A 21,712-nucleotide genomic window follows, 5' to 3' on the forward strand; every position below is an offset into this window, starting at 1 on the left:
GTCAGCCCCTTCATCCAAATCATTACTTATGTTAAGATATTCAAACTTAATTTGTCATCGGCAGAGATTGGGAACTACAAGTCCCAAAATGCCCTGGGAGTTTCTGCACATGCGCGGATTGAGCTCAGACCAGGGACAAGTGCCCAGTGCACCTGTGTGGGGAAAAAAAAACATGAAAATCTGATCATGGGACCTAGGAGTGGAGCACCATAAAGAGAGTAGTCCTGGTGCAGGGGACAAGGAGAAGAGATAGAGAGGGAACCCAGGTGTGGTTACAGGGAGAGGGCTCAGAGAGAGAGCGAAAGAGCAAACTTTGTTCCTCATGTTTTTGCTTTCAGACAAAGTTGTTCATTATTCTGCAAATTTGGCTCAAAACATTTAACTCTGTTTCTGTCTCCATAGCTGGACCTGCTGAGTATTTTTAGCGTTTTCTTTTTTTGTTTCAGATTTCCAGCATCTGCAATAGTTTGCTATTATTACCATGAGCACTTATCTTGTGTAGTCATCTTTTATGGTCACCTTATCAAATCATTTTGGAAGTCTCAAAATATGAGACTTTATCTTTATTCACCCTGCTCATTACATCTTCAAAGAACTCGAGTACATTTTTAAAACATAATGCTGACTCTGTTAGTATGATGATTTTCTATACATCCTGTTACTATTTCCTTAACAATGGATTCCAATATTTCCCAATGAAAGATGTTAGGTTAACTGGCCTATAGTTTCCTGCTTCCTGTCTCTCCCCTTTTTTGAATTGGAGCATCATGCTTGTGGTTTTCCAATGCACTGGAACATTTCCAGAATCTAGGGAAATTTGAAAGATTACAACCAATGCATCCACCATCTCTCCAGCCACTTCTTTTGAGATCCGAGGTTGCAGGTCATCAGGTCCAGAGGACTCATTAGCCATAGGTTTCCCTAATAAATTTGTGGGTTTGGCAGGTGTGTATGGCTCAACTCTTCCCACTTTCTACTTTTCTATGCTGCTCCGGAGTTCCACAATTCAGGTCGGGATTTCCGATCCCAGCTTATCCAGAAACGTGGAGAATACCTTCAATGGAACTGCTTCTTTGTAGCGCTGGATGACTGGCACAAGCTGCTGTATTCTGGTAAGTGTTCACCAATACACCGAAAAGCTGAAGCATTTAAACATATTCTCACTGTGTTAGTATACAAGTGCATGAGTGAATGAGTAAATAAATGGCTGAATAGGTGAACATGTAGGTATATAAAGGGGTATGGTGGGTGAGGTTTTTGGGTAAGTTGGATGAGGTAAGGGGGTAGGATGGCAGCTATGGTAAATGGATAAGCAGGATGGAATGGCAGGTTGAGGTTGTAGGTTCGCAGAGTGGTAGGTGGGTAAGGTGACAAGTGAGTAGGGTGGCAAGTTGGTAGAATGGCAGTTAGGTAGGATGATAGGCAGGTAGAGTCGCAGGTGGATAGGGTGACAGGAGGGAAGGGTGGCAGGCTCATAGGGTGGCAGGTGTGTGGGGTGGTAAGTGGGCAGGGAGGCAGGTAGGTGAAGTGGTACATGGGTAGGGTGAAAGGTGATGAGGTGGTAGGTGGATAGGATCATAGATTGGAAGGGTGGCAGGTGGGAAGGGTGGAAGGTAGGTGAGATGGTAGGTGGGTAAACTGGTAGGTAGATAAGATTTTAAGTGTGTAGGATGGTAGATGGGTAGGGGCAGGTAGATGAGGTGGTAGGTGGATACAGTGGCAGGTGGATAGGGTGGTAGGGTGAGTGAAGTGGTAGGTGGGTGAGGTGGTAAGTGTGTAGGATGGCAGATGGGTTGGAGGCAGGTGAATAGAATGGCAGGTAGTTGGAGTGGAAGCTGGGTGAGATTGGAGCTAGGTAGGGTAACAGGTAGGTGAGGTGGGTAGGTGACAGGAGAGTAGGAAGGTAGGGGGGTAGTGTGATGAGATTGGATCAGGTCAGAGGGAGAATTGGATGATGAGGTTGGGTCAGGTTTGGTGAACATAGAACATTAGAGCGCAGTACAGGCCCTTTGGCCCTCGATGTTGCGCCGACCAGTGAAACCAATCTAACGCCTCTCTAATCTACACTATTCCAATATCATCCATATGTTTATCCAATAACCATTTGAATGCTCTTAATGTTGACGAGTCCACTACTGCTGCAGGCAGGGCATTCCACGCCCTTACTACTCTCTGAGTAAAGAACCTACCTCTAACATCTGTCCTATATCTCTCACCCCTCAATTTAAAGCTATGTCCCTTCGTGTTAGCCATCACCATCCGAGGAAAAAGGCTCTCACTATCCACCCTATCTAATCCTCTGATCATCTTGTATGCCTCTATTAAGTCACCTCTTAACCTTCTTCTCTCTAACGAAAACAACCTCAAGTCCTTCAGCCTTTCCTCATACGATCTTCCTACCATACCAGGCAACATTCTGGTAAATCTCCTCTGCACCCTTTCCAACACTTACACATCTTTCCTATAATGCGGCGACCAGGACTGTACGCAATACTCCAAGTGCAGCCGCAACAGAGTTTTGTACAGTTGCAGCATGACCTCCTGGCTCCGAAACTCAATCCCTCTACCAATAAAAGCTAACACACCGTATGCCTTCTTAACAACCCTATCAACCTGGGTGCCAACTTTCAGAGATCTATGCACATGGACACCTAGATCCCTCTGGGGGTTCATCCACACTACCAAGTATCTTACCATTAGCCCAATACTCTGTATTCCTGTTACTCCTTCCAAAGTGAATCACCTCACACTTTTCCGCATTAAACTCTATTTGCCACCTCTCAGCCCAGCTCTGCAGCTTATCTATGTCGCTCTGTAACCTGCCACTTCCCTCTGCACTGTCTACAACTCCACCAACTTTAGTGTCATCCGCAAATTTACTAATCCATCCTTCTGCGCCCTCATCCAGGTTAAGGATGGAGTCAGGAGTGAGATCAGATTAGGTCCTGTTGGCAGGGGTCAGGAGTGGAATCGGGGAGTGGAGGGGCATCAGAGGTGGTTGCTCATGGTCGAAGGGGGAGTCAGGAGGGAGGGCATTGTGAGTGATGGGGTTTACCTTGGAGTTAGGCTACGATATTGGTCTAAATTTCATGTCCGAAATCTCTGGTTCTAACTCAGTGTTGGAGACATCTTTTAGAGGGTCCCAGAGAGCAGAGGAATTGCCCATTGGCGGTTGAAACTTCCTGGGAAAATCCTATTGAGTCAGGGTGTTTGGACCTGCCCCACGGAACTCATTTCTTCCTATCTTGACTCTGTCCTGTCTACCCTGGTCAAGTCTTTTCCAATCTACATTTGTGCTTCCTCTGAAGCCCTACATCATATCATTTTTAGTTCCCTGGTTCTAACCACCTCTTTTTCACTACAGACAACTAATCCCTCTACATCTCTATCCCCCACCAGCCTTTATGCTTCTTTCTTGAGCAGAGGCCCAAACAATGCCCAACCACCACCACGCTCCTCTGCCTGACTGAACCTGTTCTGTAACTCAATATTTTCTACTTTAACTTGCAAATAAAAGGTTTGGCCATGGGTACTTTCATAGGTCCCAGTCATGCTGTCTTTTCGTGGGTTACGTGGAACACTCCTCATTCCAGTCCTACTCAGATCCGCTCCAGCAACTTTTTCTGTTACATCGATGACTGTATTGGTGCTGCTTCATGTTCTCGTCTGGACCTGGAAAAATTTATTGATTTTGCTTCCAATTTCCACCCTTCTCTCACCTTCACATAGTCCATTTCAGATACTTCCCTTCTCTTCTTTGACCTCTCTATCTCCATTTTCAGTGATAGACAGACGACCAATATTGATTACAATCACACTGACTCCTACAGTTACCTCAACTACAGCTTCTGACACCCTGCTTCTTATAAAGAATCCATCACATTCTCTCAGTTTTTCTGTCTCTGTCACATCTATTCTGATGATGCCACTTTCGAAAATGGAACTTCTGACGTGTCTGCATTTTCCTTAACCAAGGTTTCTCCCCTACTTCGATTGACAGGGCACTCAACTGGGTTCGACCCATTTCCCACACCTCTTCCCTCACCCCTTCCTCTCCCTCCCAGAACCATGAGAGGGTCACTCTTGTCCTCACTTTGCCCCCACCAGTCTCTACATTCAAAGGATCATTCACTGCCATTTCCGCCAATTCCAGCATGATGCCACCACAAAACACATCTTCCTCTCACCCCTCTGTCAGTGTTCCACAGGAACCCTGGTCCATTCTTCCGACACACCCAACTCTCCATTCCTTTCCCATGGCACCTTCCTTTAAAATCGCAGAAGGTGCAACACCTGCCACTTAACCTTCTCCCTCCTCACCATTCAAGGCCCAAAACACTCCTTTTAGGTCAAGCTGTACTTCACTTGAACCTCCTTCAATTTGGTTTATTGTATTTGTTGCTCCAAATGTGGTCTCCTCTACACTGGGGAGACTAAATGCACACTGGGTTACCTCTTTGAGGAACACCTTTGTTCAGTTTACAAGCATGATCCCAACCTTTCTGTTAAGTGCCATTTTAACTCAGCACCTTACTCTCAAGCCCATATGACTGTCCTTGGTCTGTTGTAATGCTCTAGTGAAGCCTAGCGCAGGCTGGAGAAGCAGCATCTCATCTCCTGGTTAGACACATTGCAGCCCTCAGGTCTCAACACTGAATTTCACAAATGTAGATTGTGACCTTTCTCCCCCATCTTAACCCTTTTTTAAATATTCCATACATTTTTGTCTCAATACAAAAACACTCTTTCCCTCTTCCCCACACTTAATCACCTATCTTTTGTTCTTAAGTTTGCTATACTTTTGTTGTGATTTCTTCCAGTATAGTATCGAACAGGTGTTCCCTCTTTCAGTTTTGATGAACAGCTAAACGGATTCAAAACATTAAATCTGATTTTTGCTTTTAGCCGAGTGTTAAATATCTCAGTACAATGCAGAGAGGAAAATATGACAGAAAAATTCACACTCCTGTTCGAATCCAGCTAATGTTGCATTAATTTGAATTGAAAAATAAACAGGCAAGTTCTACAACAATCCTCCACATCCAATCTTTCTTTCTACACTCTGTCCTTGTAGTAAAGTGCTAAGTCCACCTATGTTTCCCTGATACAATGCAAGGGAGTTATTTGCTGCATAAATAACTTTGTATATTGAGTTGCACAGCAGATTCAATTTTAAAGGTTGTTTCCATGATTCCATATTTTTCCAATGTGTAAATAACTTCCATTTTGTTAAAAGGGTATTTTCCTCATTTTTGTTGCTATAAATGTGGAATGTTGCATCAAAATATACCATCAAATCATTTGCACATGTTGATGTTGTGCTACAAAATAACATGTTACTCTTAACAAAGAACAAAGAACAGTACAGCACAGGAAACAGGCCCTTCGGCCCTCCAAGCCTGTGCCACTCCTTGGTCCAACGAGACCAATCGTTTGTATCCCTCCATTCCCAGGCTGCTCATGTGACTATCCAGGTAAGTCTTAAACGATGTCAGCGTGTCTGCCTCCACCACCCTACTTGGCAGCGTATTCCAGGCCCCCACCACCCTCTGTGTAAAAAACGTCCCTCTGATGTCTGAGTTATACTTCGCCCCTCTCAGCTTGAGCCCGTGACCCCTCGTGATCGTCACCTCCGACCTGGGAAAAAGCTTCCCACTGTTCACCCTATCTATACCCTTCATAATCTTGTATACCTCTATTAGATCTCCCCTCATTCTCCGTCTTTCCAAGGAGAACAACCTTGGAAAGGTTCCTTTCCTTTTCCAAATAGTGATTTTCAAATTGATCACTATGAACAATCAAACTCTTTAATAATGATCAGCTTGTTTGCTGATATTTGAGTATACCCTTGTCAATTCCTGGATGGACCTCTGGAAGAGATGCCATTTTTCCTGCTACAGCTCACTATTTTATGGTATGATTTCAACTGCAAGCATTTAAAGTCTAATCATGTCTTTTCCACTAAGCAGGAGCAAGTCTGCAGCTGGTCTGTAAAATTGGATATTAAATTTGGAGTGTGACAGATATCAAGTATTTAAATATTAAAATGAAATTGCATTCTTTTAGGTTGGTAGTTAGATCTCATTATTCATCTCCAAATTACCAGACAGAAAATTTAACATCCTATGAATTCATTGTAAGAAATCTAACATGCAACAATCTTAGCTCAATTGCTGTTCTGCAGCACGGGTCTTCACAACATTTAAATTTATAAGCGGGGGAAAAGGTAATGAACAGGGCCACTGATACATGGTAGTTATAAATAACTAAGTCAAATTCCAATTTTTAATAAATGGGATTCTAAAATTTTTAACATGTATTTTACAGATTGCATTCTGGCCATTTTTGTGAAAATGCACAAATGAGTGGTCTTGATGATGAGGAAAACTGATGAAGAACCATTGCTACATGTTAAGATATTTGACATTTAGTCCATTGCTACAAAATATAGTGGGTGAAATTCAGAATAAAAGCAATCTGAGGGAACTATTTTGGCGAGATTCAGACTATTTAGTCTCTCTTGATAGGACAACATCCTAGGAATTAGCCTGGTGAATCTCCTTTGGACTGCCTTCAATGTTACTATACTTTTTTTTAGGTAAGGGGGCCAAAACTGTATGCAGTATTCTAGGTGAGGCCTCATGAACACCCTGTACAATTGAAACAAACCTCCCTATTTTTAAACTCCAATGCCTTTGCAATAAAAGGCCAAAATGCCATTTGTCTTCTTAATTACTTGTTGGACCTGCCTGTTAGCTTTTTGTGATTTATGCATTAGAATGCCTAGATCCCTCTGTACTTCACTCGCCTGCAATCTCTCTCCATTTAGATGATAATCTGCCTTTTTTTACCTCCTCCTAAAGTGTATAACCTCATACCTCCCCACATTAAACTCCATTTGCCAGGTTTCACCCAGTCACCCAATCTATCTATATCCCATTGCAGAATCACAATATCCGCATCACAACATGTCCTTCTAGCTATCTTCGTAATAACAGCAAATTTTGGAAACCTTACATTCTGGGGGATGATTCTCCAACCCCTTCAGATGGTTGGCGGGAATCCCGATGATCCAATGAATAGGGCATCGGCTGAAAATTGGGATTCCCGTTGGACATGAGAGCACTCAGGATTTACCCGTCAGCCCTGATTGGGTTCCCGCCGATAATAATGTGTGATGATACTGCGCCTTTAAGAAATGTATTTTCATTATGGTTCTTGTGAAGGGTATGTTTAAGAGCCCACTCTGTTTAAATGGCCCACATGCTGAGAATGGAGAATAATTGATCCTAGATATTGGGGTGTTTGTTTTAACCTGAACTAATGCAGTTTTGTTTATTTTTTAGGTTGTCCCCTGGGGTTTCAGAGTAAGGTTTGTTTAAGTTGATTGATAAGAGCAAATCATGGGCTAATGGGAGGAGCTATGCTTACAGAGACAAGCAGACAGTTTACTGCTTGGGTATGCAAGGAGCAGGAGGTATTCTTTGTCTCTCTCTGGAAACTGTAGTTTGGGACCTATTAAAATATAAATATCTCTCTCCAGAGGTGTTCTGCAGGCTTGAGGACTACTAGCCCATGCACCAGCACATAAAATGTTTGTTTGCTGACTGATCTTGGAGAGGAGTTTACGTTTATGATGAATATTGCTTAAATTGGAACTCATAGAATATCAGTTAAGAATAGTATGTTATCATTAAATATTTTAGTTGGTAAAAGTTATGTTAATTCTTTTTGGTATAGTTAAACTATATTGTTAAATAAAGTTTGTTTTGATAAAAGCTTCCCAGTGGGTCAATAGAATCACAACTGAAACACTTTATCCTCACACTATCAAAAATAGTTGGGAAATGGTCTAATTTCAGAATATACCTGGGAGTTTCTGATCTGGTCCCTTACATGTGCAAACCCACTAAATTGAATGACCTAAATTAACCCCCCTCCCCCCTCAGACTCCCTCAATCAACCTCCCTTCAGGCCAAGAACCTTAGTAATGGTAATAGTGCACTACCCCCTGGTAACCCTGGCCTGGTGCCCTGGACCCCAAGGGGGGTTGAGGAGGTAGGTCCGGTGGCCATTTGCCTCTCTGCTGCTTCAAGGCTGCACAGAAAGGGACCCTCAAGGATCCTAGGGGTTGAGCAGCTTGGGGTGGGGCAAGGGGTTGACTTCAACACTCCCCTCCAGGATGAAGGTGTTATGGTTGAACTGCCTCTTCTAGCCTGGCAGACCTAAAGATCACCCCGGCAGGGTGATTTCAGATAGCCCTGTGATCTATTTCTGCATTCTTGCCTGTCAGTTGTGCAAATTCTGAAGTGGCAAGGTAACTTTAACCTCCATGCCCCCAGTCACCTGGCAGGATTTAAAATCATTGCAACAATCCATTCTGCAGCAGAGATTTTCCTTTCTCCCTGCTAGAAACTGTAGGTGAGAGCAGACCCCTTTGAAGTCCTCTGACAGACAGGAGATGTCATAGAAATCATAGAAACCCTACAGTGCAGAAGGAGGCCATTCGGCCCATCGAGTCTGCACCGACCACAATCCCACCCAGGCCCTACCCCCACATATTTACCCACTGATCCCTCTAATCTACGCATCCCAGGACTCTCAGGGGCAATTTCTTTTTTTTTTAACCTGGCCAATCAACCTAACCCGCACATCTTTGGACTGTGGGAGGAAACCGGAGCACCCGGAGGAAATCCACACAGACACGAGGAGAATGTGCAAACTCCACACAGACAGTGACCCGAGCCGGGAATCGAACCCGGGACCCTGGAGCTGTGAAGCAGCAGTGCTAACCACTGTGCTACCGTGCCAATTTCACATGGGGTGGGGATTTCCAATCTGCTCGGCTGTGCACTCAACTCCACTATAGACAAACAGCTTTGATTTCAAATTTGCTGAGGGTTCCCACTTGAAGCCTTTGGCCTGTAACAAGTTCAATGTGCAGTGCCTTGTAAAATATTCAGTTGTCAGATGAATGAATGTCTATCTTGCTGCAGCCACCTGTGTTTATTTTGAGTTCCCTTCATGGTTGACTGCACCTCAAGTACTCTATTGAACCTGACTGCAATGTTGACAGAGTCTAAAAAAGCTGGGTAGACTGGAACTCCCACCCCCCCCCCCCCCCCCCCCCCCGCCACCCTGCACCAGCCGTTGCCATTTTGTATATTCTGCTTTTCAATTTAACATTTTCCGTGACCTCCTTTGTTAACCATGGATTTTGCCTCTTCCTAGTGGAATCCCTCTTTTTGATTGGGATGAACTCCTGCTGAGCATTTTGGATCAGCTGTTTGAATATCTGCCACTCCTCATCTACTGGCCTAATCTTAGCTTATTTACCCAGTTTACCTTAGACAACGCTTCCTCCCTCATACCATAATTATTGCCCTTATTTAAGTTGAAGACACTGTTTGTGGATCTATGGCATTCACCTGAGCACTCTGAGTACTCTGAACAGAGAACACCTCTTTTAATAAAACCTGTTGTGTGTTAGTTTGAATCTGTCTGTACAAACCATGTTCTTTTCTTTTTGTTAAAACCCACAACCCCTAACATTGTTATGACATTACACTTATAGTAACCCTAAACAAATACTCCCCATTCATTGGATGAACATGGGCAGCACAGTGGTTGGCACTGCTGCCTCACAGTGCCAGGAACCTGGGTTCAATTCCGGCATTGGGTCACTGTCTGTGTGGAGTTTGAAGTCTGTATGGGTTTTCTCCGGGTGCTCCGGCTGCTTCCCACACTCCAAAGATGTGCTAGTTGGGTTGATTGGACATATCAAATTGTCCCTTAGTGTCAAGGGGATTAGGAGGGTAAATATCTGGGGTTACAGGATAGGGCCAGGGTGGGATTGTTGTCGGTGCGGGCTCGATGGGCCAAAAGGCCTCCTTCTACATCATAGGGTTCTTTGAAAACTTGCTATTACTCTGAACTATAGGCGTCTCCTCTCCCTCTTTGCTGAAGAACAGAGTTTTAAAGTTTATTTATTAGTTACAAGTAAGGCTAACACTAACACGGCAATGAAGTTACTGTGAAATTCCCCCAGTTGCCACACTCCGGCGCCTGTTCGGGTCAATGCACCTAACCAGCACGTCTTTCAGATTGTGGGAGGAAACCGGAACACCCGGAGGAAACCCATGGAGAAGGTGCAAACTCCACACAGACAGTGACCCAAGACGGGAATCGAACCTGGGTCCCTGGCGCTGTGAGGCAGCAGTGTTAGCCACTGTGCCACCGTGCCGCCCAGAGTGCTGAGCATCAGGGAGAGGGAGAGAGATTGAGGTGCAATTAGCAGCTGCAGAGGAGGTGGTGCTGCAGATGAGCAGCATCGTGTTGTACCTGTGAGAAGATATAGGAGGTGGGAGATCCCTGCTATCTGATGACAGAATTAAATATCATACAGCACATGGCATACAACATTCAGTCATGCTGACTTGATGTCAACAGCAAGTGAAGGGATGATCATACTTGTAACATAATGATAACTTCTAATCTTTTTTATCATTTGTTCTTCAGATGTGAGTATTCCTAGCAAAGACAACATTTGTTGCTGAATCCTAATTGCCCTTGAGCAGGTATGGCTTGCTGAACCAGATTAGATGGCAGTTAAGAACCAACAGCAGGCCAGGCTGGGTAAGAACAACAGATTGCTGCCCTGAAGGACAGGAGTGAATCAGGTTTGAATGATAATATGATCTGGCTTATGATCATTATTAATGAGATCAGCATTTTTTCCACATATTTATTTGACTGAAATTTAATTTTCCCCAGATGCCATGGTAGGATTTGAACATGTTTATCCAGAGAATTCATCTGGGCTGCTTGATTGCTAGTCCAATAATTTTACTGTTATCCTTGCATGCCCTAACTAGGTAGTACTTATTCATGGATATGCAAATATCGGCCAAGGTTCTGACATCAACTCCTCAGAGTAGCTCAGGCCTTGAGCATACACTATCAAGGGCTCATATGAACAAATTAACTAGGAGTCCTTTGAGCCTGCTGCGCCATTCAATTATATCATGGTTGATCTGACTGTAACCTCCTGCCTACCACCAGATTATCAAGAATCCATCTATCTCTGCTTTGAAAACATTCAAAGACTCTGCTTCCACTGTATTTTGAGAATGGGAATTCCAAAGACTCACTACCGTCTGAGAGAAAAAAGTCTTCTCATCTCTATCTTAAATGGGCAACCCCTTATTTTTAAACAGTGAGTCCTAGTTCTTGAGCATTAGTTTGGGCATTAGCTCAGTCACACGTGTCTTGGTAGGATCAATGAGAGATATAGTTGGGTTTTTACTCAGTGGCTCACATTTCACATTTGAGCAATACTAAGCTCTACTCAGCTGATCACAGATGCTGTGTCTCAGGAATCATAGATGAAAAGGATAATTATTGAGCAGAGAACTTGGAATGTATTAATAAGACTGCCAAGTGCACTGTCCATGACTGCAGAGAGTTAGAGGAGGCTGCCCTGAACAGAAATGGGGTGTTGCCTGTTAAGACCCAGGGCTGAAAACACCATAGCGTTCTGTGAAGTCAGCCTAGATTCTGAGGGCGATCTTATCATTGCACCACCAACCGATGGGTGGGGTAAGATTACGCGAGAAATCAGGTTCACAACCTATTTGTCACCTCCTGCGATCTTACCGGCACTGGATAACCTCACACCCATTTTTGCTCAAGGCTGAATAAATTATTTAAATTTATATATAACTTAACTGGAATTAGCGAGCCCGGGAAGTTATTGTCCATGCTTACTTGCCTCTATGGGAAGGGGCGGGGGGGGGGGGGGGGGTGGTGTATGCACCTTGGACAGTGCCAGCCTGGCACCAGGCAGTGCTGAGGGTGGGGTGGGGCCTTGGGGGGGAGGTTCCAAACCAGGGCAGGGTGATCAGAAGTGGAGGGGTGGCCTGCTGCTCACTCTGCAATGCGATCGCTGGTGGGGGGAGGGCTGCTGCCACTCTGCAAATCTGCGATCAGTGGTTGGGGGGGGCCCACTGCGCATTCTGCAATATGATCGGTGGTGGGACGGAGGGAGCCTGCTGCCACTCTTTGGATCTGCGATCAGTGGTGGGAGGGAGAGGGGCCTGCTGCCACTCTGCAGATCTGCGACCAGTGGGGGCGGAGGGGGCAGTGGAAATCGGTCCAGGTGGGAGGGGGGGAGGAGGGGGGGTTGGTCACAGGGGTCGATCTGTCCGGCTGAGGGTGGGGTCGGGATAGGCCGCGGGCCCTCATGGTAGCTGGGGGGCTACCTGTTTTAGGCACGGAGGCTGGCAGAGAGTAGCAGAAGCTGAGTGACAGGCCTTTCTGCTCTCACAGAAGAGGGACCTGCGCATGCGCAATTGCGCCCTCTGCTGCTCTCAGCCAGTATTCAGGAGATTTAAACCCCACCCCCTCTCCCTACAGGCAAAAAACATTTATTTGCTGTTTCTTCATGCATTGAGTGCATAAGATAGCAGATTTGGACTCGCCCAAAAAATGGATCAGAAACTCTCCTATTTTCACACTCATCCTGGACTCAAAATTGTTTTCATTAAGTTTTACATTTGATTTTGGCTTGGATGAGCATAAGGTTTTTCACTCCAGATATGATTCAAGTGACCTGCTAGGAAGCTTTTATCAAAGTTTATTTAAGAACATAATTAAAATATAACAAAAAGAATTAGTGTAACTTTTACCAATTACAAGGCTTAAACATGACATATTATAACTCCTAACAGCTAGCAATCTCTGCTGTTCCGAGTTAAACCCCATCCCACAAACATGCACCTGTGTTCAGACTTGGCACAAAAAGCAAGTATTATCACGTAATGTTGGATTTTCAGCTTTGTAACACTATGGAAAGAAATCTAGGCCAGCTGATTGCAAAGAAGAATATCCTCAAAACTACCAAACTTCAGAGAGGTAAACTTAATATTGGGCAGCTTCCAAAAACAGCCACATAGAGAACAGAACCTCCAACTCCAGAGAGAGGGAAAATACTGCTGTCTATCTCAACTTCAAGCCACTTCTGAAAGCAAAATTAAAAACTGGGCTTTTCTGTGCGGCATAGCTGTCCCTAGCCACATAACATGCCCTGTAAATCAGCTCCAAACAAGCTCCACCCTCCAATCCTAAGAGACCATTAAAACCATAGAACACTGCATTAGTCCAGATTAAAATCAACATGATATCAATTATACTGCCTCAGTAACAATAAAGGACACTGGCTACAGACAACATTTAGCAAAGAGGAAAATCATAGTCGAGCGGTGTTCATTCATCCGTTGTCCCGAGGCATGGTACATTGGGGAAACCATGCAGACGCTACGACAATGGATGAATGAACACCGCTCGACAATCACCAGGCAAGACTGTTCTCTTCCTGTTGGGGAGCACTTCAGCGGTCACGGGCATTCGGCCTCTGATCTTCGCGTAAGCGTTCTCCAAGGCGGCCTTCACGACACACGACAGCGCAGAGTCACTGAGCAGAAACTGATAGCCAAGTTCCGCACACATGAGGATGGCCTCAACTGGGATCTTGGGTTCATGTCACACTATCTGTAACCCCCACAGCTTGCCTGGACTTGCAGAATCTCACTGGCTGTACTGTCTGGAGACAATACACATCTCTTTAACCTGTGCTTAATGCTCTCTCCACTCACATTGTTTGTACCTTTAAGACTTGATTATCTGTAAAGACTGCATTCCAATCATTATTCTGTAAATTGAGTTTGTGTCTCTGTATGCCCTGTTTGTGAGCATTTCTCCACTCCACCTGACGAAGGGGCAGCGCTCCGAAAGCTAATGGCATTTGCTACCAAATAAACCTGTTGGACTTTAACCTGGTGTTGTTAAACTTCTTACTGTGTTTACCCCAGTCCAACGCCGGCATCGCCACATCATTAAAATTTGGAGCCCCCAGTTTTTCTTACAAAGAATCCTTCACTAGAAAGACTAGAACCAAGTTTACTTATCAAAACAAAATTTTAGAAGCATCAATGCCCCAGCCACTGGTGTGCTTAATACTGCTCAACAGCTACTTATGGCGTAATATCCTCTGAGTGGTTATGATTAGAAGGAAGGAATCAAATGATAGGTATCTTAGAATTATATATATCATCAGCACTTGATTTTATTTCAAGTGCAAATAGTGCAAATCCCTGCTTTTGAGACTATTAAAACAAGTAGATTAGTTTAAAATAGGGACCACAGTGTGCCTTATATATACCAAAGGTATCACAATGTGCCTCACTTATATATTGTACAAAGATATTGTCTGCATAAGCACATATATAATATTTTTTTAACAAGTATTAGAGATTTAAACTGTATTTTTGTATTTTCTTATGAACTTTGGCCAACAAGCAATTCAGCCCTTAGCATAATGGGAAATAAGTTTAATTAGACAGACCACATTCTTTTGGAACAATGAAGCATAGAGCGAATACCCTATTATCAGGGGCAGGCCAGATAGCTACAAGTAACCAAGGTTATTGAAATGAATAGAAGGATTCAGCTTCTAGTTGTAATGAATAGCTGAAATTCAACCTCTACTGATAAAGGGACAGAAAACAGACCAAAGAAGATGACTCCCTTTTGGTTCTCAGGACTGCAGGTGTTAGGGGGCGACCTTTGAACCAACTGGATTTGCGTCGGTAAGGTTACTAGGCAACGGGGAGGAAGAACTTCTGGGTTTGGTTGGCCAATGACTTCCTAATTCTACTGGAAAGTGGAATGCTATTGGCCAAAGTAAATAAAGTGTATTAATGTAATTGGACTATCCAGCTTGGATCACAGGTTGAGGGGAGGATCAAATCTTCAGGAATGTATGTATGTTGTACTTATGTGATGTAAGGTCAGAGAGAAGTTGGAATCTTCTGAGTATCTCTCTCCCAATACGTTGGTCAAATAAAGAATGTCGTTAACTGCAAATTGTCTTTCACAAGTCTTTGTGTTTGCTGAGGTCGGCTGAATACAAGACGCCCCAGTGGGACGCCCCGAGAAAATCCCCTTACAAGTACCAACATGCAAACCCTCAATGTGGAAAGCTTTGGGGTGCAGTATGCTGAATCAGATCATTTTCTACTTAGTATCACGAGACAACACGAAATTATTACAGAGACAAGCTTAATAATTATGCATCTGTATTCACCATGTATCTGATGGTGTTTTAATAGTACAGTTTTTCCTCAGGCAAGCTAATTAATGATTGAAGAACAATATGTGGATCAGTTAGAAAAGATAGGAAAAATTATTTGCAATACATACTCTGGGCTTGAATGCAATTAACTTCAAAATCATTTCAACTGTGAAGAGTCCAGTGAAGAGCATATTAAGTACATCCATGGCTTGACTAAAGGTGTGTGCCTGGCCGTGATGCTTATAAAAAAGAAACAAAGAATTAGATAACAATTCAGGAGTTCATTAGAACTAAAATCTTCACTATTACTGTAGTAGTTTACTTTTTAAAAATGTATTTGACTATTTTGGGATCCAAGGATTTGGTTTAAGTGCTTTTAATTTTCAATGAGCAAGTTATGCTTACAAGAGGATGCTTTCTCTCAGCTAAGACATTTTCTATGTCTTATTGTTAGAATTTTGCCATCTTCATTATCTGTTTGCATACCGAGTAAATATGAACTAATAAACAGACCAGTTGCTGAACAAGTAAATTAATCTTTAAATTGAGTACAAAGATCTGCAATTAGGAGATTCATATCACATGATTTTACTTCACATTTTTTAACAATGCCCTTCAGCAAAAGGCAATAATAGTTATCCAAATGAGTAAACATTTAAATGAAACTCCACACTTGTAAAACTAAATTTTCAGTTCCAGAGAAGGTTGTTCTGCAATAATTAAGAATTATTACCATTAAAACCTTACTTATGCCTGAATGCACCAGTCCTAACATTTTCTTTTAGTTTACGGGTAACTAATGGGTAAGTACAGCAACTTCACACCTTTACATGGATTTCAATGCCTATTAAACAGCAGCTTCTGGACTTTTGCATTTATCTACGCAATGTATGAACTCCAGGATAACAGTGAACTCTGAAAGTCTCCAGAATGGTAGAGGGCAATCTTGATGGATCAAGATCTTTTATTGTCCAGCAATTCCTGTGTTCCTATGGGTAGTGACAATATTATATTGCTTTCACACACATTTCTTTAACCCTCCACCAACAGAGCAAGCTGCCAGAGAAATCAGTGTCCAAATTCTGGACAATGGTGATGGAGGAGTGGGTCCTGAAATACAATATTATGATTAAAGTGTGTACAATTTACTGGAGGGTATTTAATTTTGAAAACAGTCTAATCTCCCTTACTCTCCCAAAAAGGGAAAGTACCAATTTCACTGCTAAAGCAATGGGCGGGATCTTGAGCCAACCTTGGAGTGCCAACCTGTGCCAGGGGCAGTGCCAGGATGGGCCTGACAGGAAGCCTATTTGGGCAGGGCTCATTTATTTGTGGAGGAGGAGCAGCACCGAGGGGGGATGTGAATGCCAGCGATGATCACGGGGGTGGATGGGAATGCCATTGATGATCGTGGTGGGGTGGGGATGAGGATATAGCCCTCGATAGGCCAGATGAAGCGTTCAGTGTTTTAAACCAGCCATTATTCGTGATATAGCGAGGAAGTCTGCCTTCCACAAGAGGGTGTACAGACTTACTGGGTGATACATGGCATGGATAGATATATTCTTTGCTTATCTTACAAGTGATTTGCATATACCAATCATAAGTGTACATTTGAAGTCATGATATTCAATTATAACTAATAGTTCTGATTACTTCATAATTATAGTTAACCAGTTACAGCTGCTATATGCTTGTCTAATAATAATTGATCACTAATTAAACACAAAACACACCTACATGGGTACATCATCTAAATATGACACCTGCTGTTGTGGCTGTCAGAGTACTCACCATCCCCCCCCCCCCCCCCCCTCCGTGTTCTTTGGTCAGCTTGTTTGTACAGACCATCTGTAAGTGTGAGAACATATTTATAGCAGCTTCCCAGGGAACTCTGTGCTGTACTCAATTCACAGGAAAGGTCTGTTGCATTCATACTTTAGTGATTTTAACCCTTTCACAGGCAATGATCGTGGTGGAGGGTGATGGAGATGCTGACAATGATCATGGTGGGGGGGTATGGGGATGCCAGTGATGATTTTTGGGGGGGTTGGGTGCATGGGAGTAAGCTTTGTGTTCCAATTGGGGCGCCCTTTAAAGATGGCACCCCAATCTCAGTGCTGCTGGTCTTGATGGCTCGAAGAGTCCCTGCCCTGCCAGAGTGATGGCATAAACAACGCCCACTTCTTTTTTTTTCAGACTAAGAGGCTCAAAATATGGAGAGAAAATTGGAGCTGGAGAGCTTCACAGCAGTTTTCTCACCAGAACTGACACTGCCAAATTCTGGTAAGATCACCCCCAATAAAACCACTTACAAAATGTGAAACATTGATTCAAATCTTCAGCACCTGGGCGTAAAGCATTGCCTGAGAACAACACAGAGTGAAAGATCAGTTGTAAAGGGTTTAGTGTACGTTGCACAGCACACTTGATTTTCCCTCCATTTATATTTGTTTCTAGAAAAAACAGTCAGGCTCTATTACTGGAGTGTGCTTCTCCTTACCCAATTTTTCTCTTTGTGGTCTGTGCAGGAGATACAATCTATCTGAATATCTCATAAATAAATAGCAGGCTAAGGAACAGGCTAACATAGTTTAATTGTATAAAATAATTTCAAATTCATTTAAGAAGAGTTTTATGTAAGGCGGATAATCCTCCGCAAAGGACTTTTTAATCCATTCGCAACGAAAAGCAACAAATGAAAATTGCTTTTCCAAATGCAATGACTGTAAAATTTCTTAGAATTGCTCTCACTCAACTGGTATTACTACGCTGGAAGCACGTAGAAATCCCATTTAAACAAAGGTAATTAAATTCCCATAATTCTCTTTGTCCTACCTGCATTGCTAAGCAGATTGTGTTCAGCAGGATCAGAACAAACATCAGGTACTCGAAGTAGGTGGAATTTACGACATACCATACTTTATACTGATAAGTGTTCTTTGGGATGTACCTCCGTAGAGGCCGAGCCTTGAGGGCATACTCCACACATTGGCGCTGCAAATGGCAGAAAATAAATTATTGTTTTATATAATAGGTATCATATTTTATAAAAAGGGAATATGGTATCTATTCACACTGTATAAAATTCAGTTTGAAAACACTAGTACTAATACTTTGTGATAACAACAGGTGAAAAATACTTAAGGTGGCACCATAGCCTTGATCTTTAATATGATAATTTGTGTTGCTTTCAATCAAATATTTGAGTTCAGATGATATCAAACTATTCGACTAAAGTTTCAACATCAACTCAACCCTAAAATGTGCACTGCTTTGAAAATCAGATCCAAACCACAAGCCTTTGAAGTTATTGATTTGTTTTTGTAAATTTCCTTCAGGATCATAGAATCATGGAGGTTTACATGACATTTGGAAGTCATTCATACACAGAATTACAGGGAATTATTGCATAGAATTGGTATGTTTGTCACAACTGGTACATACTGGCCTTCCCTCCTACTTAATCGACCCCTATTTACAGAATCCTCTATTCCTTTCTCCCTCCTATGCTAATCTAGTTTAAAAGCATATACGGTATTCTCCCTAACTATTCAAGCATTAGATTAATTATTAGATGAAGGACTATTTTACATTTATGTACCCTAGATGTGGAGCCCTAACAGGTGGAAACATCTTCATTGTATCTACTATTTTAAACCCCTTAAGGATTTCTATGAGGTGATCTTTTACTCGAGATAAAAGCCCTGGTGGTAATGATTTCTTTGTTCTTGTATCATCCTTGGGTAATCCTGTTGCAAATGCTTTAATGCTCTTATATCCTACATTTAAGAATATGCATATGTATCTCCGATAATCCTGCACAAAGGAATTCTTATTCCATTGGAAAACAAAGCACAACTTAAAAATTATTGTTTTTCCAAATACAATAATGAGAAAATTTCTCAGAACTGCTCCCACTTTGCTGATATTATTTCACTGGAAGGGCAGTGGAAATCCCGTTTAAACAAAGGCAATTTTTGAAAACCTTTTAAAAAATATTTTGTCATGGTGTGGGCATCATTGGCAAGGGCACTATTTGTGGCCATCCCTATTTCCCCTTGAGAAGATGGCTGTGAGGCTAGCAGTTGGCAGTATTCCTGCTGTGCTGTTAGGGATGAAATTCCAGGATTTTGACCCAGTGACAGTGAAGGAACCATAATGCATCTGTAAACTAGAATGGTGTGTAACTTGGAAAAGAACATGCAAGTGGTGTGTTCCCATATGCCTGTTTACTTCATTCTTCAGGTGGTAGTGGCCGTAGGTTTGGAAGGTATTGTTGAAGGAGGCTTCACAAGTTGCTGCAGTGCATCTTGTAGATGATATACAATGCTGTCACTATGTGCTGGTGGTGGTGAGAGTGAATGTTTAAGTTGGTGGATGGGGTGCCAATCAAGCAGCCTTTTCTGTCCTGATTGGTATTGAGCTTCTTGAATGTTGCTGAAGCTACACTCTTTCATGCAAGTGGGAAGTATTCCATCAAATCTCAAACTTGTACCTTGTAGATTGTGATCAGCCTTTGGAGAGTCAGGAGATGAATTATTTGCTACAAAATTTCTAGCTTCTCACCTGCTTTTGTAGCCACAATATCTACATTGCTGGTCATGTTAGTTTTCTGGTCAATGGTAACCCTTAGGATATTGATGGTGGGGGTTTCATCAGTGGCAACATCTTTGCATGTGAAGGGGAGATGATCAGGCTCTCTCTTGTTAAAGACGTTCATTGCTTAGCACTTATGTGGTATGAATATTGCTTGTTGCTCATTAGCCCAACTATGGATGTTGGCCTGGTTTTGTTGCATGTTGATACAGACTGCTTGGGTTGAATTTTATGGCGAGGCTACAGGTCCCAACATTGGAATTGGAAGCAAGTGCTGCTTCCATTTGGGCATGGATCGGCTGGCCGCAAACAATTATCTGGTAGCCTGCCAATTAACAGTGAGGAGACATGGGGACTGACCATTGAGGGTGTGGAGGTTGGTAGGTATCCATTTGCACTTACATTCAGGGATACAACCTGGTGAGCATAGCACAGATGCCCCCGAGCACTGGCGAAGGCCATGACAGCTATGTTCACTGACAGTTGGAGGACTGCTAGAGGCCAGGGCAGTTCTGAGCACCAGGCTGATGATGTATTGTTAGCAACATCACAAATTTTGCAACTGTAGCATGAGATAAACGAACATCTGACAAAGCTTCCAGAGTCTACGTGAATCCATGCATGAACAATGGAGGAATCTACCTATGCCAGGTTTCTGGGTGTGTGATTGGCTTCCCACATGTAGAGATTAGTGACTCTCATGAATAGATAGATCCACTAGACCATTCAGTAGATGCTAGAGATTCGAGAGACCTGCATGCCATCACCTTGTCCATGATCTCTATGCAGTAGTAGTAAGATGAGAGGGAACAATATGCTTGATGTCTTCACTAGGTCCTTGTGCACCTGAGGTCAACAGGGGAATACAAATATGCCTTAGAAGGAAGAGTGTCTACCTTCTGCATCTGAGGGCTCCCCTCAGGAAAGTCCTGCTCTGGACAGCAGCTCCTCTTCAGCTGTTAGTGTCAGCAGTGCTTCAAGTAGCTGCAACAACAGAGGAGGGTTCTGCGTCTGTGCAGGAACTGCTCAGCATGCCAGGGCCCTCCAGGCCTCAAGCAGCCACAAGACAGCTGTCAAAATAATCCCAACATGAGGATAGCAAAGTCAGTAGTTCTGCCTCCACCTGAGTTGCAAGTGTCGGGGAACACCACGTAGGAACATGTGTAAGAAATTTAAGAACAACACCGAGCTGCATTTGGGGTTCATGGTGGATATACTCTCAAAATGTAAAGCATTGTGTTTCTTATGCCTTGGACGGTGGACCCTCTCTGTATGGTAGCTTCTCCTGCATTGAGGAGGTTGGTCATGTACTTCTCTGTGCCCTTCATCTGTGTTCCCACCCTAAGGCAGGCTCTTCTGTTAGTCCAGAGGTTGTTAATTTTTCTTTGCCTGAACCTCTCTTGCTTGCTGCGCTTCTCTTCAACAGGGGTCCACAGCAGGTGGCCTCTCCCAGGTTGCAAGGCATTTTATCCAAATCGCCAACTCCTCCACCCGTTTCTTCTGCTTAAGTGCCAATGTCCCATTAGGACTCTGGTGGCATGCCCCCATAGTGCTAGCATCTTATCCTATCTTCATTTGCTGTTGCTTACTGCTACCTGGCATCACACACTGACTCTCACAATGGCTGCTGGATGATGCCAAAACTGAGCTCCCATTTACATTGTGCTTACTTTTAGCAGGTGGGTTAAAATCCCCTGATTACCCTCCGCCATCTGCAAAATTGAGGAATCTTATAAAATTGTTCGCAATTGCCTTAATTACCTTCCCATTTCATCCATGTGTGATATCCTCACATCATGTCGGTTGCCGTTGGGAAAATGTGGAAACAACTTGAAGATCATAGTGGAGTCCAGTGGAGAGAAGGCCCTTCAGCTCATCGAGTCTGCACTGACAATAGCTAGCACTGAAATCGTGCTAATCCCATTTTCCAGCACTTGTCCCATACCCTTGAATATTATATTTGCTCATCCAAATAAATACCTT

The 21,712-nt window shown here is 43.2% G+C and overlaps 1 protein-coding gene across 1 annotated transcript in view; it reads right to left on the reverse strand.

Moving 5' to 3' along the window:
• LOC144498638 (voltage-dependent L-type calcium channel subunit alpha-1C-like) overlaps positions 1-21,712 on the reverse strand; it is a 1,025,631-nt gene that overhangs the window by 201,493 nt on the left and 802,426 nt on the right. Inside the window, exons 28-29 of the mRNA XM_078220060.1 lie at positions 17,969-18,127; positions 15,259-15,369 (exon numbers count right to left, since the gene is read on the reverse strand). Coding sequence (XP_078076186.1) covers positions 15,259-15,369; positions 17,969-18,127 — 270 coding nt within the window. The remainder of the gene's footprint in view (positions 1-15,258; positions 15,370-17,968; positions 18,128-21,712) is intronic.

This window comes from Mustelus asterias, chromosome 9 (genome assembly GCF_964213995.1).
Source record: "Mustelus asterias chromosome 9, sMusAst1.hap1.1, whole genome shotgun sequence".
Taxonomy (NCBI): Eukaryota; Metazoa; Chordata; class Chondrichthyes; order Carcharhiniformes; family Triakidae; genus Mustelus; species Mustelus asterias.